General features: G+C 54.1%; 2 protein-coding genes and 1 long non-coding RNA gene across 7 annotated transcripts; 1 reads left to right on the top strand and 2 right to left on the bottom strand.

Moving 5' to 3' along the window:
* Nucleotides 1–28: 28 nt before the first annotated feature.
* Nucleotides 29–9,746, bottom strand: KAT8 (lysine acetyltransferase 8). The gene is made up of 11 exons (XM_020893754.2): nt 9,444–9,746; nt 8,152–8,226; nt 7,898–8,073; nt 4,064–4,117; nt 3,800–3,964; nt 2,986–3,075; nt 1,231–1,371; nt 1,037–1,130; nt 799–949; nt 522–676; nt 29–201 (listed from the first exon to the last, which is right to left on the bottom strand). The coding sequence occupies exons 1-11, from the start codon at nt 9,652–9,654 to the stop codon at nt 137–139; spliced, it is 1,377 nt and encodes a 458-aa protein (XP_020749413.1). The 5' UTR covers nt 9,655–9,746; the 3' UTR covers nt 29–136.
* Nucleotides 9,747–9,958: 212 nt separating this feature from the next.
* Nucleotides 9,959–10,985, top strand: LOC110137434 (uncharacterized). The gene is made up of 2 exons (XR_002313924.2): nt 9,959–10,168; nt 10,839–10,985. It is a non-coding gene; the product is annotated as an uncharacterized lncRNA (long non-coding RNA).
* A 1,165-nt stretch (nt 10,986–12,150) lies between these two features.
* On the bottom strand, nt 12,151–16,399 carry BCKDK (branched chain keto acid dehydrogenase kinase). 5 transcript variants are annotated; one of them, XM_020893756.2, is made up of 12 exons: nt 16,292–16,399; nt 15,342–15,711; nt 15,148–15,216; nt 14,942–15,052; nt 14,611–14,694; nt 14,411–14,530; nt 14,221–14,319; nt 13,953–14,026; nt 13,496–13,624; nt 13,316–13,405; nt 12,696–12,854; nt 12,151–12,604 (listed from the first exon to the last, which is right to left on the bottom strand). In XM_020893756.2, the coding sequence occupies exons 2-12, from the start codon at nt 15,534–15,536 to the stop codon at nt 12,460–12,462; spliced, it is 1,275 nt and encodes a 424-aa protein (XP_020749415.1). In that variant the 5' UTR covers nt 15,537–15,711; nt 16,292–16,399; the 3' UTR covers nt 12,151–12,459. The 5 variants fall into 5 exon arrangements, with proteins under 5 accessions (XP_020749415.1, XP_020749417.1, XP_020749414.1 ...); XM_020893758.2 differs by having other exon boundaries at nt 14,611–14,658; XM_020893755.2 differs by lacking the exon at nt 16,292–16,399 and adding an exon at nt 15,862–16,140.
* Between the last annotated feature and the right edge of the window lie 236 nt (nt 16,400–16,635).

Below are 16,635 nucleotides of genomic sequence, written 5' to 3'. Positions count from 1 at the left end.
GAGAGAGAGAGACATGAAGTCCGTCAGCTCTGGGACAACAGCAGCACTTTATTTAAAAAAGTGATGAAACAGGTCTGTACATATTTACAGGCTGGGGAGCAGGAGGCATGGGTCCAGGAGCAGAGGCACAGGCCACTCACTTCTTGGAGAGTTTGACTTGCTTGTGCTTGGGGGGTGCCCACTTGAGGCAGACAGAGTCCACTGTGGGGAGAAAAGATGGATGAGAAGCAGGACGCCCCCTGACCCCCCTCCCCCGACTGGGCCGGTCACCCTGGCTGCTCTGCCCTGGGCCCAGGCCAGGTTTCACCTGCAGATGGGAACAAGGGCAGACTGATTCCTGGGGTGGGGGTGGGGGGGTGGGGAGGGAAGCCCAGGAATGAGTGGCCTGCCGCAGGCTTAGTCCTGGAGCTGGTCAGACTGGTTTGGGATCAGGTGACAGCAAAAAGGAGGCCTTGGCTCCTGGAGGTCCTTACACCTAACCCCCACCACTCTCACACCCCTAGGGCAGCCCCTTTACCCACCTGTGATGGGTGGTTTCTTATACTGCGCGCTTTTGAGGTGTTCCTCCACCAGCTTGGGCGTGACACAGATCACGTGCTGGCCCTTCCAGTACTTGACCATGTTGAGGGACTGGAGAGTGCTGATGATGTCGTTCTGAGTGATGCTCGTCATCTGACTACACAAACAGATTAGAGCAGATGCTGGAGAGAGGTCTGCTTGAGGGGTTTGGCTGGAAGGGGCCAAGGAGAGGGGATCACGGGCAATCGGAGGAGAGTCCTTCCCTTTGGAAGGACTTACCTAAGGTCCTTGATGGACAGGGTGCCCCGGAAGTCTCGCAGGATCTCCAGTAGGACCCAGGACCAGTAGCTTCGGTAGCTGAGCTTGCCCAGGTCAGACAGTGGCTTCTCAGGGGAGCCGACCGTGCTCTCCAGCTTCGAGAGCTCATAGCCTGGTGGTGGTGGAAACGAGGAAACTGAGGACCCACCCCACCCTGGCACTCCTCACCATCATCACCCTTCCTGCAGGAATCACTCACTGAAAGCAATGAGGAACTTCCCATAGCCACGGCGCTGGTAGGGGGGCAGCGTCAGGATGCAGGCCACGTTGTTCCCATCTGGGGACTCCTTCTCCTGCGGGGGTGGGTGGTCAGGGCCTCTGGGGAGACTCAGCCCCTACTCGGGTTCCTCCACCCCCCACCCCCTGCCTCCCTCAACCTGGGCTTCCCAGCACCTTTGAGAAGTAGCCGACAATGTGGGCCCCCTGCCTGTCCACCTCGGTCAAGATGTAAAAGACGAACGGCTCCACATCAAAGTACAGCGTCTTGTGGTCCAGAAAGAGCTTGGCCAGCAGACACAGGTTCTGACAGTAAATCTGGGGGGTTGGGGGTGGGTGGAAGCAGGCTCAGGGGGCAGGCAGAACGCCTCCACCTAGCTCCATCAAGGTCTGGGCAGGTGCTGCCACCCTGCCTGGTGCAAGTGCCAGGCTCGATAGTAGCCAGTGCCAGTCCGGTGAAAAGTGGGATCCTCACCAGAACGGCTGTGTTTAGCATTGCAAGGAGTCTTAGAGTCACTTTCTGATGGACAAGGAAATGGAAAATCAGACAGGAACGCGCACTCAAGGAGGTCACAGCAGAGCCGGGCTAATCACGGCTACTGCTGCTGAGCGCTCAAGGGGAGTTTGATCTTTAGAGACACAGACTCTTCTATTTCAGCTCAGGAAACAGGCTCAGAGGAGACAGCGGTTTGCCCAAGGTCCCTCAGCTGATGAGCGCCAGGGCAGGACTCAAGCTGGTGTGTGAGTTCTGTCTGCTCACAGCCGTGCCCTCAGACCTAGCACATGGCGAAGGGTGAACCTGGGGGGTTGGTAAATGTCTGCAGATGAACAGCCCTTGAGCCTGACTCCATAGTCCAAGCTATCTACCCCTTCGGCCATGCCAGGCCAGAGACCAATGTCAGGAGGGCCAGCGGGACTCTCATTTGACCCAACAGTTGTGTGAGCCCCAGCACTGTTGACCCATTTTGCTTAAGAGGAAACTGAGGATCTGTAAGGGTGAGGGACTGCCTGAGGCCTCAAAGCTGGACAGGGTGGAGCTGGAAAGAACATCCACACCTCTGCTCTGTCTTTCTGCCCCTCCAACCCCACCTCCCACCCCACTGATGTTCAGGAAGGCAGAGCAGGGGGCTCACGTGAGGCTATTTAGCAAGCTATTCATCACAAGGCTGGCAAAAGCCCGTGTTTACTAAGTCCCTGCTCAGTACCAAGAACTGGGCTAAGTACTTGACTTTGCTGCTTCATTTCATTAACAAGTCTCGTAGGTAAATATTAGCATGACTCCTGTCTTAAAGAGGAGAAAAGAGGAACAGAAGACCTTATGTAACTTGTCCAAGGTCAGCAAGGAAGTGACAAGGCGATTTGAAGCCCAGAGCCACTCAGAAGCCAGCCCCCTGCATCTTACACTCCGCTGTCCTTGCACGGGAATCAGGGACCCTCGGGGAGACCCTCCCAGACTGACCAGACAAAGGCCAAGTTGTCCATGACAGCAAAGCAGGCCCCAGAGACCACACACCACCCCACTGAAGTCCTTCAGAGCCACAGAGCCCTCGGGGAGGAAGCCTCACACAGAGCAGTTCCCATCCAGGAAAAACAAACACCGTTTCTTCAGGCAGAAAGAGAAAGCAGGTTTGAACAATACCCTGAGGCCAGACAATCTCCACTCTGGGTTCCAGAAGCACCTGAGCCTAAGCCACCCCCAGCTACCCCCTCAGAAGCCAAGTCCCTCGGGGACAGAAGGAAAACCCAGAATCCGAGGGTGGCACCATAGGGAGCTTGCTTTGCACCGAACACAGGCTGGGTGCCAGGCCGAGCACAAGCACACAGGCCTCTGCTCACGCTAAGGCTGGCCTCTGCCCTTTATTGATAGTGAGGATCGTCAGGAAGTGCCTAGCTTGTCCCCCATCTCCATGGTAACTCTGCCCAAGGGCTCACCTTGTGGTCTTTGCCATCCACTTCATACACAGAGATGTTGCTCTTGCGGTAGATCTCCTTTCCCGGGGGTTGCCGCCACTGGCACTGGCCCTGGGTTGGGGGTGAGAGGGGGGAAGCACAGATGTGGTGTCCCGAAGTTCCCCGCTGGGTGCCCCATCCCACCCTGTGTGGCTTACAGCAGGCCTCCGCTTCTCTCCACTTCCCCAGTTGGAGACCCTGGGGCTCCACACTCTACCTATATCAAGTAAGCCACCAACCATCTGAGGAGACGAATCCTATTTTACAGATGGAGAGACGGAGGCCCAGTAACAGGCCAGGTGACTGGCATGAACATCACACAGCAGGATAGTTACAAGTCCAGCTCAGCCTGGCTCTGGAGGGCCAGCACCTGTGACACGGTTGTTTTCTAAACCACACATATTTGTCTAAGAATCCACCCTGTGGGAAACACACCACCATGCCAGCCAGGTGGCTCCTGTGTGTGGCCAAGCATTCCAACCGTCTAGGTGTCATGATCCCATGGCTCAGGGATCTGCTGACTTCCTCTTTTGCACAGAGGAACCTGGCACTGGACTGGCCTTGATAAATATGTGGTGAGGGCCAGGGACCCCAGAAGGTCCCCATTCCACAGAAAAGGAACCTGAGTGGGGAGGCTCCAGCCAAGGCAGAGTCAGGCCTGGAAGCCAGGTCTCTCCACCCGGGCCAGCTTTTCCTACGGCTCTGGGCCTGTCTCTCCTGCCCCTGGCTGCTGTCTCAGGCAGCCCTCAGCCTTGACGCCCACCCATTGCATGCACCAGACCCAGCCCAGCCTCACCAAGTGGAAGCGGTAGCTCTTCTCGTATTTCATATACTTGAGACAGTACTCGCAGAGCCAGAGCTTGGGCTGTTTCCCATAGTCTTCGGGGAATGGGGAGAAGTACCAGGCGTCGATTTCGTAGTTCCCAATGTGGATCTTGTCCACGTACTTCACCTTGGTGATCTGTGGGCGAGGTGGGAGTGGAGGGAAGGAGGGCTTGGTCGGGGCAAGAGAAGCAACAGGGAAGGGGCACCTCCGCTTAGGACTCCTCCCCCTACTTACCGCCTCATGTTCCTTCTCCAAAGCTGCTGTTGTGGGGTCCATCTCTGCATAGGTCTGAGTGAGAAAGAGCAGTGGACAGAGGTGAATAGAAGGGGTCAGGCCACCCCTCCCGTTTCCCAGACCTCATCCCTTGAACTACAATAATAACTGGAGATCGAGCAAGCTTATTTTACCTGGTTTCGGAGCTGGCTGGTCCAAGTTCCTCTCCCATCTGCCCACCCACCCACACATCCCAGAGCCCCCTGATGCTCAAGTCTGGACCGTTTGCCTGATGAACAGGGCTAGGATCAGAAGGCCTGGATCCACTCCTTAGGTTGCGAAGAGCTTCGATGTTTACAATCGGATCAATTCAGTTCTGCCATAGTTGTGGGAGAGAGAGGAAATAATAGGTCTGGTCTTCTGCGACCGTATTAGGAGCCGGTAGGGACACCCCAATGTGCCTGGACCTCTTTCCTGCAAATGGGACTGCTCCCAGAGGCCCCTCCCACAGGCACAGTGGGCCCTAGGTGTCCCAAAAGGAATTCGGTCTTTCTTCCTGCAAACCTGTTCATCCTCCTGGGTTCCTCAGCTCACTGGGAAGCATCACCCTTGGGCCAACTGCCCCAGACCAATAATGAGCCTGCTCACAAGGCTCCTCCTCCTCTCTCAGCCTGGCATTCGAATAATGGCCACGTCCTGTCAGCTCTGCCTCCCTGTCATCTCTGGAATTGGCTCCTTCGGCCCCACCCCGAAGAGCCACTGCCATGTCAGGTCTGGACAGCTGCTGACAAGGCCTCTGGGGATCCCCAGCCCTCCGTCTCAGCTCAACCCTGCTCTGCTGTTGACACTCCTGTTTCTGGTCTTCATGCCTTTGCGCATGCAGTTCCCCCCAGCCTCCATGTCCTTCCCTCTTCTACAGCTGCCAGAAAACGCTTACTCAGCCCGGCACCAAGCATGAGCCAGGGAGTGCCTGACGAGGCAGAGCTTGGCAAGTGAGCACGTGTCCTTGCTTTTACTGCGCTTCCTGTCTTTGAAGGCCCAGCACACTTCCCAACCCCATCCAGGAGGCCTGACTGGATTCTTCTGAGGCAGAATACATTCCTTCCCAGGTCAGGACTGCCTCACTCAACAACAGTACCCACTGTCTCCCCCCTTGGTTTCCCTATTTTCCAAGTCTTTGGAAGGCAGGGATATAACTCACGTGACAATCACAGCCTGCCCAGTTTCTAGGCCAGAGGCTGAAGGGGGAACCAAGGCCAGCCTGACAAGTGACCCAGGAAGGCCTGGGACCTACACCAGAGAAGATGGCAGCATTGCCCTGTGGTTTAGAAGGGAGACAGGAGCCAGTGTCTTACAGAACCCTCTCCACCAAGCACTTCACCCGGATGGCCTCATTTAACCCTTTGGCAATGTGGAAACACAATGTTCTTGCTTCTACTTTACAGAGAAGTAAACAGGGTGAAGTGAGGTCATTCGCCCCTGGGGACTAGCCAGCTGCCATTTATTCCAAGTACCAAGTGCTCACATCATAGGCGTTACTCAGCTCGAGCCTGAGATGGGAGTGCTCACTATCCACACCGTATAGGAGAAACTGAGGCACGGAGAAGTGGGCTCCCAGAGCCGGGACCCAGCAGAGTGGGGCATGGGCCTCCAGCCCGCCCAACACCAAAGCCAGACCCCTGCACAGATGAGGGAAGGGAGCTTTTCCTCTTCATGTGCCTCTTAAAACACATCTCCCAATTCACAAAGCAGTCCTCCTCTACAAGTGGGTTAAAGAACTACAAAAACACTACTTTTCATAAATGCTGTAATTTATTTAGAATTAAACATTAATGAGGCCCTGGAGAACCTTGCTGATCGTTAACTCCTGATTATTCATTCTTTGGTTAACTTGCTGATTATTCATTCTTTGAGTAACTCGCTGGTTATTCATTCTTTGACCACCACTGGTCCACGGTCATCCACCATGCTGACTGCCAGCTTAGAGGGACATCTTTGACACTTAATTTACCAGGGCAACCTGGCTGGGGAGCTGAGCAAACCTTAGACTGTGCTGTGTGATAAAGTAGCCATTAGCCACAAGCAGCTACTTAAACTTAAGTTCATTACATTCAAAATAAAATTCAATTCTCAGTACATTTCAAGTACTCAATAGCCACATGTGGGTAGTGGCTACCGTATCAGACACACAGACACAGCACATTCCCATTCCATCGCAGGATGCTCAGTAGGATGGTGCTGCCTTAGATGATGCTTTAGAGACATCTTTCGGGTTTTCTTCTCGCCACGTGGCTTGTGGAATCTTAGTTCCCCGACCAGGGACTGAATCTGGGCCATGGCAGTGAAGACGCCGAGTCCTAACCACTGGACCACCAGGAATCCCCAGTGAGAGATCTTTCTAATTCAAAGCATTTAAAAATAATTTTTTTTTTTAATGACAGCACCAGTTAACCAGTTGGCAGTTAACCAGTTAACCAGCACAGTTAACCAGTTGGCAGTCTGTGTATACACACATGTATATTTGTAGTGAAATAAGAGCTTCTCAACTTACCTTTATTAAAGGACAACACACTTTGATAGTTTGTACCTTGTCTGTTTTTGAAATTTAAATGACCACAACCCACTGAACTCATCTGGCAATTTACTAATAGCTGTGCCCCACAGTCTGCAAACCATTGCTGCAAACTCCAAAATGAGTGCTCAGGATGCAACTGCACTGGGTGAAAATAACAAAAATCTGGGTGCCTTAAGAGCTCCATAAAGCCTCTTCTCATCTGCACACTCCATTTCACAAATCAAGAAACTGAGGCTCAGGGTAGGAGAAAAGAAACCCCCCAGGGGCAGGCTGGCTTCAAGAGAAGAACCCAAATTTTGTTTCTATTTTTTTAGCCCAGAGGCATGAAGGGTCTCAGTTCCCCAACCAGGGATTGAACTCACACACCCTGTATTGGAAGGACAGAGTCTTAACCACTGGACCACTAGGGAAGTCCCCAAATCCAAGCTTTGGAAATAAATGGCATGAGTTTCTAGGATATTTCCAAGTCAAGGCTAAGGGCTTGTGCCCCAAACTAGAACAATCTAATTGACAAATCTAATTCCTGACTGGGTTCCTAAAACTACCTGCACCTCCCTTGTAAACTGGGGATATAAAGCTTACCTCACAGAGTTGCTGTGAAACTTCAATGAGATCATGTTCTAGAATACTTAGCCTAATACTGTGGCTCACAAGCCAATAAATGTGCCATTATTACTCTAATTTCAGCCCACCCTTTTATATACTAGCTGTGTGACCTTGGGCAAGTTACTTAACCTCTCTGAGTCTGCTTCCTGCTTTCCTCAAAAAGAATTAATTAGCTCTGTGGCATTAAGTTGTTACAGAGGACCTGATGAGCTTATCCAGGCACAGCACTCAGCACAAGGGTTGGCGATTGCAAGTACCCCCAAATCACTCATTCTCTTCCTTCCCTTGGAACTTTCAGGTCCGTTTGTCAATATGGCACGGCCAAGAGGGGCATAAAAGCGGCAAGAGGCCTGAGTTCCGCTCCCAGTTGTGTCAGTTCTTTGCCACAAGGCTACGGCCAAGCTCTCACCCTCTCTGAGCCTCAGTTTTCTCATCTGTGAAGAATACCTGGGAGGAGGTAGATAGTCCCCCATATACTGCAAGAGCTTAAGCAATGGGATCTGCTGTGGGTGTGGCACCAGGACCCAAGGAAGTCCAGAGAAGAGCTGAGCCTCCAGGAGCCCAGGAGAAGGGGAGGGTTCAAGGGAAGGGGAGGGTTCAAGGGAAGGGGAGGGACGGGGAAGGGGAGGGACCCGGGGAAGGGGAGGGCACTGGGGAAGGGAAGGGATCCGGACCTTCTGCACGTGGTTGATCTCATCATGCTTTCGTTTTTGGTTGCGAGTGATCTTGCGCTCCGGCTGCTCGGCCAGCTCGCTCAGGTACTTCTCTGAGTTCTTCTGCACAGCATCTTTCACTGTTTTGGTCAGCGCCAGTCGGTTCTTGTCGACCCATTCATCCAATCTCCGGTTAACTGTGAGGATGGGTCATGAGGGTGCTGCCCCTTCGCGTTCTCCCCCACCCCCGCACCTAAATACCCTAAGTCACTCACAGCCCACGTAGTGTACATAGAATTCCTCTCGGCCCTCTTGATCATTCACTCGAGACTGGATCACTTCAGCAGAATCTGTGAAGGGAAAAGGCTAGGATAACCGAGAAAGAAAATGGGGCTGGAACGAGTGACACTGAGAAGTTTGCCAGATTCTGAGGCCAGATTCCGAAGCTAACCTCATCTGTTCACCTCTGCCACTCCCTTCAATCACTGTCCTGAGGTGGGCCAGATTGGGGTTCTTATTCTTATACTAGAGACAAGGAAACTGAGGCTTACCTATGTTCACCTATTTGAAAAGTAATAAGCACTAATATTTAAGCAATTAATATTTAATATTTAATTCAAGTCTGGCTCCAAATTCAAGGTCTGTATTACTATACTCAGGCGTTTATTTGTTCAGAAGCCATGAGAGCTAGTTGTGGACTCACACAGCCTCACTTCCTAGCTATGTTTAACTGAACAAGTTATTTTGGCTTTCTGAGCCTCAGCGCTTTCATCTGTAAATAAGGATAACAGCGCCTCCCTCAAATGGTGATAAGCTTTCAGTACAGCACCAAATGGCAGACCATTCAACAAATGAGTAAGGCAACCACTGCAAGTCTGGCCCTGAGCTGGGTTGCTGCTGGGTACAGAAGATACACTGATGAATCATTAGCGGTCCTGCCCTCCAGAAGTTCACACTTTGATACAAGACAGACAATGACAACACAACAGTACATATACCGTAGCTCAGGTATGAAGAAAATGTTGCAGGAATATACAGAAGGGAACGATTCACTCTGCCTGAAGGGAGTCAAGAATGGCATCACAGGGGATATGATGCTAAAAGGATGAGTGGGACTAGCCAGCGGTAAAAGGCATGTGGTCTGGTCCGTCAATGGCCTTTGCTAGGGATGCTAAAAAAACAGAAAGGTGACAAAGACGAAGTCCATTCTAAGGTATTTGGGGCTTATTCTGGAAATGACGCAAAAAAAATAGAAGGGAGGGGAAGCTCGTCTTTGTGTTCCGGGAGGTCCTCTCCGCTGGCCGCTGTAGGGGATGGATAGAAGAGGAAGTCACAGAGACAAGGGAGACCAGTGAGGAAGCAGGTTAACAAAAAAAGGGAATAAAGCCTAAAACTGGGCAAGGAAGTGGAACGGGAGCTCTAAAACACAGAATGAAGAATTTGGCTAAAGCCCAGCGGTGGGGATTGTAGGCGGCGCCCGGGCAAGTCCAAAAAACCGAGTTCTACCCCCCTCAGGCCCCGCCCCGCCCTTAGGCCCCGCCCCGTGGCCTTGGGCCCCCGCCCTCACGCCAGGTGCTATCCGGCCGCCGGCACAGGTATGTTTCTCCGATCTCCACGGTGACTTCCGGCTCGCCGCGCGCCGGGGTCGGCGGAGAGATGCGGCCTGGGGACGGAGCGGTCCCCTCGACCGCCGCATTCTCCCCGGGTCCGGGCTCGCCCTCCCCCGCGACCCCTGAAGTCGCCGCCGCAACCGCCGCAGCTGCTCCCTGTGCCGCCATCGTTGTAGTGGAAGTGACGCCAGAATATAGCGCCGCGTAGCGCCTTTAGATCCGGGTCAGCGACGCTGACGGAGTCCGCAGCAAGCTGGAGGGCGGAGCCTGTGATGTGGCAGGAACTCGTTGGCTACTGTGACTGTCTCCGCGTCGCCGGGCCAGATTGACGTTGATTGTGCCGGTTACCCTGGAGTTGTTTTCCGTTTGGAATTGTGGCTGCACCCTAGAGTTAAAAGAGAGGAGAAAGGCTTTCCTGATGTGATGTCTCAGCTCTATCTTTCTAAGACTTCTGGTGCCTGAGGAAGCCAAGATGTGCCAGTTATCGGGCGGCGCTGCCCCCAGTTTACCGGGGCGGAGCCAGAGCAGCCTCCCTGGACGCCTGGCTTTAGGGCGATGAGCCTGGGGTTAACACCCATCCCATGCACTTCCACCAGCCAAATACTGGTCTCCCGTTTTTAAAGACTGAAGAAACTGCGTTCCTTGTTCAGGATGGGAAAAGGAGATCGGAGTGGGGAAGCAGGTCCAATAAATCACTCGCACAGAATCAAGCCTTTGTAAAGAAATGACCAAGTTCCCTTAACAGAAACTAGCCAAAGGCCCTGGACATAATGGATAGCGTCTTGGGTTTAATGAGTGAGGAATCCTGGGTTCTGACCCTCAACTGGGAGTGTCAATTCCCAGAATGTCGTTAAATGTCACACTGTATAAGCCATATAACCATAAAGATTGAACCATATATTTATCTCTCACGTATATAAAACAAGTGCGTGTTGCACAATGCCAGACATTGTAGGTGCTCAATAAACATTCCCTTTGGCCATGTTGAGTCATACCTGACTTGTAATTTGGCTATTGGGCTTAGAAACAATTCTAAGAGGAGTGGAATGCTCAAGGCCTAAGGATGAGGTTAGAGATTAAGAAACATCTAAGTATCTGTGAGAGATGGCAGTGGGAAGAGCTGGTAACCTGGCTTTGGGGAAATAAAGGAGTTTGGAGGGAGAAGTAAATGCCCTATCTGGCAGCATATGAAACAGAAGAAATAAGTCAGGCAAGAAAAAAATTTAAAATTAACACTGTAGTACTTGTTCCCTCTCCACCCACCCCTAGAACTATGTTGATGATTCACACCAATCCCACAGAATCATTTTTTGTTGTTCCTTGTGTTCATATTACCTTTGATGTGCTTTCAGAAGCCAGCACCAGAGGCTTGTTTGGTGAAAAGTCTCTCAAGTTAATGGAACTGTTTTGCTTTGAAAGAGCTGAAAATGGAAGTTCTCAGTCTGGGAGTTTTAAGTACCTGCCCAATCAAATATGGACAATAAACAAATGATCATCCAGCAGAGGAGTCCATCAATGACTATGCCGCTTACCTCTCTTGCCTGGCCTTCTGCCCTTCCCTTTCCTGCCTCCCCTACTCCCTTCTGGAAGCACTTTTTCAACAAATCATTTGGATACAAATATTTGTAAGATGTGCTTCTAGGGAATCCAGGGCTTCCCTGGTGGCTCAGCTGGTAAAGAATCCATCTGTAATGCGGGAGACATGGGTTCGATCCCTGGGTTGGAACGATCCCCTGGAGAAGGGAAAGGCTACCCACTCCAGTATTCTGGCCTGGAGAATTCCATGGACTGTATAGTCCATGAGGTTGCAAAGAGTCAGACATGACTGAACAACTCACTCTAGGGAATCCAACCTCCCTTCCTAGCTTCAAACCCTTCCATGGATCCCTGCTACCTCCAGGATAAAACCCACACTTCTTGGGCTGTAATTTCAAGGTCTTTCACCCTGACTACTACCTGCCTCTCCAGCCTCCCCCTCCTCCTCCCCCCAGCACTGCAGCAGCAAGATTTTCAGCCTGGCAAATCACTAGGGTTTCCCACCACCAGATACAATTCCTGTCTCCCCTCAGTCCCCCACTTCCATCACCAGTCCCACCAAGCAGGCTTTAGGCCTTCCTTCCTTCCTGGCAAGATGGGTGGAGGGGGGTCACCACCACCTGCTCCCTGGAGCCCTCTGCCCTCCCTACCCGGGCTCCGCTGTCCTCTGGGGCCTGCCAGGGCACAGTCCTGTGTGTTCTTTCACTTGGCAGTAGCAGGCACAGCTGGCAGACAGTATCGTTAACCTTCCTTACTCAGGTTTAGGAATCAGGTGACTCGGAAGAGTGCCCAGTCGGGTCACCTTCACCTCTATAACCTGTGACTTGCTGGGAAGAATCGGAACTGAGGCCTGAAGCTGGGCCAACCTGGGCCTTCCATATTGTCTGGGAGGCAGAAACATTTGGGAAATGAAATGAATGAGAGGTCTTTGCACAAACTGCCCAATTCATCCCCACTCCTGTTACATTTACTGTGCAAGAGACTCAGGGCCAATTCTGTTCCTGGTCTGCCAGGCAGTGAGGATGGTTAAGAGACCAGGACATGACCTAGTTAAACCCAGGGTCCAGGGGACCTGAAAGAGGGCAGAAACAAAGGCTCACCTGCCCTCCTCACACACGGGGCCTGAGAGGGCATTCAAAATGTGAACTTTAATAACAAACAGCAGGTCAAAGTGGGGTTCCCCAGGAACGAGAATGACGGAGCTGGTGCGGGAGACCTCGAGGGTCCCCACTTCCTCCCCTCTAAGGCCTGGAGGCAGGGAAGCAGTGGACCCTATGGAAGAGGGCCGGTGCCTGGCTCCATGTAAGTCCACCTGTTTGGGGCCCTAAGACCCGAGATGTAGCAGTGTGGAGCAGGGTGGTACCCTGCCCAGCCCGGGAGGTCCTGGCAGGGAGTGTGGCCCAGCCTGGGCAGGCCAGCCGGCCTAGGGCTGTGAGATCAGATGCGGAAGCTTTCTTCCCGGCCATCGATGTGACGGAGCCGCAGGTAGACATCTGTGCCAATGCCCTGCAGTGACTGCAGCCGAAGGGAACCACCGAGGTACTCTGCGTAGGCCCGCGACGTGGGCAGCCCGAAGCCAAAGCTGGGGTGGGCAGGGGGACAGGACACGGGCTTCAGAGGCTTGAGTCTCCTGGGCCCCCCCACCCCTCCATTCTGGCCAAACGGGGCCTCACCCGTGCATGGGTCCTGACTGGCCACCACTGTGCGTGTCCAGGTGGCCGAAGAGGGGGCTGATCCGGGGGTCCTGGGTGCTGGCCTCAGCTGTAGTGAAGTGGTAGTCCATCACCCGATCCAGGTCTTTGTGAGCAATTCCCCCGCCCCGGTCTGAAATCCTGGCAGATGACGGCAATGGGGGTTTGGCTTAGCTTTGGCGGGGGTTCACTACCTCCCAAGTAGACAGTGAGTGCTAAGCTGGCCTTCCTGTCTCTTCCACCCACCCAAACGTGGAATGTAGTCACCTGGACACTTCGGCCTTGCTTTTCGTAAGCTACTTTTCTCCACCCTCACTTCTGCCACTGACTGCTTAAACCTTCTCACCTGACTTGACATTTATTCTCCACCCAGCACCATATTTCTGACTCTTTCACTGCTTTGGGCCCCTCAGTTTCTGACAAAGACAAGCCCCTGGGGCCTGCAGCTGGCCCCAGATCCACTCATGTCCAGCTCACGGCAATCTGAGGACTGGAGATTGTCCTGAAACACTAAGTCTCACTAAGTTTGAGGTCATTCAGCAGATCAGGAACAGTGCCCAGAAACTTGCATCCATACCACCCAACTCGCACCCAGGGCAAACCTGATGACGAGATCGATATCATTGTTGGCGATGGTGATGACGACGTCTGGGACATTGTAGGGAGTGTCGAGGTGACTCTCCATTGTGGCTCTGTGCAAGGGGCCAAATACCAGTAGGTGGTGGTGCCCCCGCCTCACCTCAGTTCCCGTCTGCCCCCTTCCAATACATCCAGCAGCCCACCTCATGGCGTTCTTGAGCAGCTCAGGTAGGATGTAGTCCAGTGGCATCGGGATGAAGGGGAAACGGGCTGCCACGTGTCCGTTGATGCGGACTCGGGGTGCATTGCCATACTTGTGCTCACACAGGCGTCTGTGGATAGGAGCAAGGGACTGAGACTCCAACCAGTGGGTCTCAACTGGAGCCGATTCTTTCCCCACCCTCCCAAGGACATTTTGCAATCTCTAGCAACATTTTTGTTTGCTACAACTGGGGAGTATTACTGCCATCAAATGAGTAGAAGCCAGGGATCCTTCCTAATAAGCACAGGCCAGCCCCTTACAGAAAAGAATGATCTGGCCCAAAACATGAACAGTACCACAGGTGAAAAATCCTGCCCTGGACCACATCCTGGGCAAGTGCTCAGACCCAGACCTTCCCTGCCCGATGATGTCCACTTCCTTACCCATTCTAGCCTCACCTGGCAAAGTCCACCCACTTTTCAATAATCTTCTTCGGTGACAGGCGAGTGCAGATGATGCCAACAAAGTCAGGCTGGTAGGAGAAAGAAGGTCAGGACCAGAGATCACCTCTACCCACACCTTGGACAACAAAAGCTTTTAAACTCTAGACTACGGAAGCAGCCCCAGGGCTCTCCCCAGGCCCGCGGACCAGGTCCCCAAGTCCAAGGGGGCTCCTGGCTCAGTTCCCTCTGGTCCACTTGACAGTCTTAGGTCCCGGCGCCCCACCTTATCTTCATGTAGTGCTAGATGGTGGGTGGCCAACATACGGATCCCAAGCCTTGAAGTCAACGTCTTGTCTAAGAAGTAGCGGACAAGCTTCTCATCCTATAAAGAGCAAGACCTCAGAAACCCTGTGCCTTTCCCAGGCCACCCCCCCCCCCCCACCAGGTCTGGGCCCCCATTGCACTACCCTGACCTCTATGTGCTTCCGGCTCTCACGCAGGCCTTCCGCCAAGAGGGTCACCACATCCTTGTGGTCATCCAACAGCTGTCGCACCAGCTGGCAGTATCGGGCCTCATCCGCCTGGTCCTTGATCTGCAAGCCACAGAGTCGTGAGCATGGAGGGTCCAGCCCTGACCTCTCAGTCCCTCACCCTGCCCTGGCCCAGCCCTCACCGGAGGGAAGTCTGTCAGCTTCTGGAAGGCACAGATGTACAGCTCGTGCTGCAAGGAAGAGGTGTGGGAATTCACAAGGATGCTCTGGGCACAGATAGAGAACAGTCAGCCGTGACCACCTATGGGGACTGCCATCCATCCCAGTTCACTGGGTTCCGACCCCATCACAGTCTTTCAAGTCTCCATGAAAGCTTGGGGCCAAGTCCTCTAGGACTCAGAAAACTTTATGCAGGTAGGCCTCTACCACTCTGGTTCCCTCTCCCCATCTGCCCCATGGGTGGTGGGCACACTGATTTAAGGGCCTCTCTACGCCCTCTTGAGGCCGCCTTACCACGTGCAGTATGGTGGGGTTGCAGCCAATGATGAAAGGAAGGCTGCGGAAGTCCTTGATGCGGTGAGCGATCCTCACTGGCAACTCCTGCTGCAAGTAGCGGGCACTTTTCTTAAAGAAAGAGAAGAGGGAAGTGAAGGCCAGGGACTGGGGGGCTGGGTCAGAGCTCCAGGGCCCAAGAGCAAAACAAGAGGCAGGAATCTTACCAGAAGGTGACTGCCATCCTGAGAGCGGCCTGAATAGAGCATCATGGTTGGAGTGAGACGGACTGAGGGCTGGAGGGGCAGAGGGCCTTTGAGCATAGCATCTCCAACACCCTGCCCCGGCCATATTAGCTTCACCCCTTCCCTGGACCCCCACTCCAGCTCCAGACCCAAGCCTCACCGCCCTAGCTGCACACCTTCTCTGCTGCCACGTCGATGGCTGACTGGTTGTAAAAGGAGGTGACGGTCTTAGAGCGCTCCCGTGCCATCTCCACGTGGTGGGTATCAGTGGCTGATGTGGAGCGGGCCCTGAGCGAGAGTGCGGGCCCCAAGAGAGGCCGGAGGGGTGACCCGCCCCGGGGTCCGCTCCCCAGGACCGAAGCCAGTATCATCGTTCTGTTCCTTTGAACTGGACTGGGTGGCCACCAGGGCTGAGGACCTGATAGACGGAGGCGACCCCAAAACTGGGCAAGAAGAGTGTGGGTGGGCAGGGGCTCTTCTCTGACTTCAAGGGTGAGCGCCGGTTGAGGATGCTGACCAGCTCAGCCTCCGGGGAGCAGCTCCCATCTACCAAGGTGGGGAAAGGGAGAGTTGTACGGATCTGCATCCAGAGGTGCCATCTCTATACGTGAGCACAGGTATAATCAGATTTGACCATCTCTGCCCGACCCATTCAACCACCTCCCCAAACACACACACGGGGAGAGCCTGGATCACCTTGCTTTCTGGAGTTACTATTCTCCAATCTAAGGCTCTATCTGGTAGCTTGGAGGGGAGGGGATCCTTAGACCAGTCCAGCCCGAAAGCCTTGCCCCTGATCTCTCGGATCCGCTGCACCCTCGTTCAGGGGGCGGGGCTGACCCCTAATCCGGCGCCTTCAGACCCCAGCCGGCCAGCCGGGGTGTGGCACAAAGAATTGTGAACCGAAGGTCGGCTGCGCGGAAGCAGCGGCTCGGGAGTCCCCGTCCGGGTCCCTCCCTCCGCAGGGTCACTTGGTTCGGCCCGGATCTCCCCCATATGGTAGATGCTGGCCCCCACCCCACCCCCGCCCTCCACGCGCGCTCCAACGATCCAGCGCAAAGGCGGAGGCTGCGGTCGCGTGATGCGAAGCCTTAACGGCATGGGCTTAGCGGGTCGCTCCCCTTACCGCTGGGCCAGAGCCAGGGCCGGGGTCCGAGCGGAACAGCCCAACAGTCGACGGGGCCGGGCGAGCCTCGCCGCCTGCGCTCTCTGCCGCCGTGACGTCGCGTGGGCTATGGGCGCCCGGTGCCTCCTGGGAGTTGTAGTTTGGCGCAGAGGACTCGCACCCACGCGCCCAGCCCATGGCGGTTATGTCCCTGCTCCTAGACCCCCCAAATAACCCGAGTTACCTGGTCTCTCTGGGAAGCGGTCCCTCGGGAAAGAAATGGGACAGGGCGAGAATACCCTGAGATGCAACGTGCACAGACCAAACGCTATCTGGATTCCCCCTCTGAGGTCCGGTCCTTCTGC

The sequence above is a fragment of the Odocoileus virginianus genome, chromosome 33, assembly GCF_023699985.2.
Source record: "Odocoileus virginianus isolate 20LAN1187 ecotype Illinois chromosome 33, Ovbor_1.2, whole genome shotgun sequence".
Taxonomy (NCBI): domain Eukaryota; kingdom Metazoa; phylum Chordata; class Mammalia; order Artiodactyla; family Cervidae; genus Odocoileus; species Odocoileus virginianus.
Note: the sequence above shows the minus strand (reverse complement) of the source record. Positions and strands in the feature narration are given on the sequence as shown.

Coding starts and splice junctions, on each gene's coding strand:
- KAT8 (XM_020893754.2), bottom strand. CDS start 9,654: ATGGCGGCACAGGGAGCAGCTGCGGCGGTTGCGGCGGCGACTTCAGGG. Junction 8,074..8,151: donor CTATGTACACTACGTGGGCT/GTGAGTGACTTA, acceptor CCATCCTCACAG/TTAACCGGAGATTGGATGAA. Junction 3,076..3,799: donor AGAGCTACCGCTTCCACTTG/GTGAGGCTGGGC, acceptor CCCCCAACCCAG/GGCCAGTGCCAGTGGCGGCA.
- BCKDK (XM_020893756.2), bottom strand. CDS start 15,536: ATGATACTGGCTTCGGTCCTGGGGAGCGGACCCCGGGGCGGGTCACCC. Junction 13,625..13,952: donor AAGTGGGTGGACTTTGCCAG/GTGAGGCTAGAA, acceptor TCCTATCCACAG/ACGCCTGTGTGAGCACAAGT. Junction 12,605..12,695: donor CAGTCAGGACCCATGCACGG/GTGAGGCCCCGT, acceptor TGCCCACCCCAG/CTTTGGCTTCGGGCTGCCCA.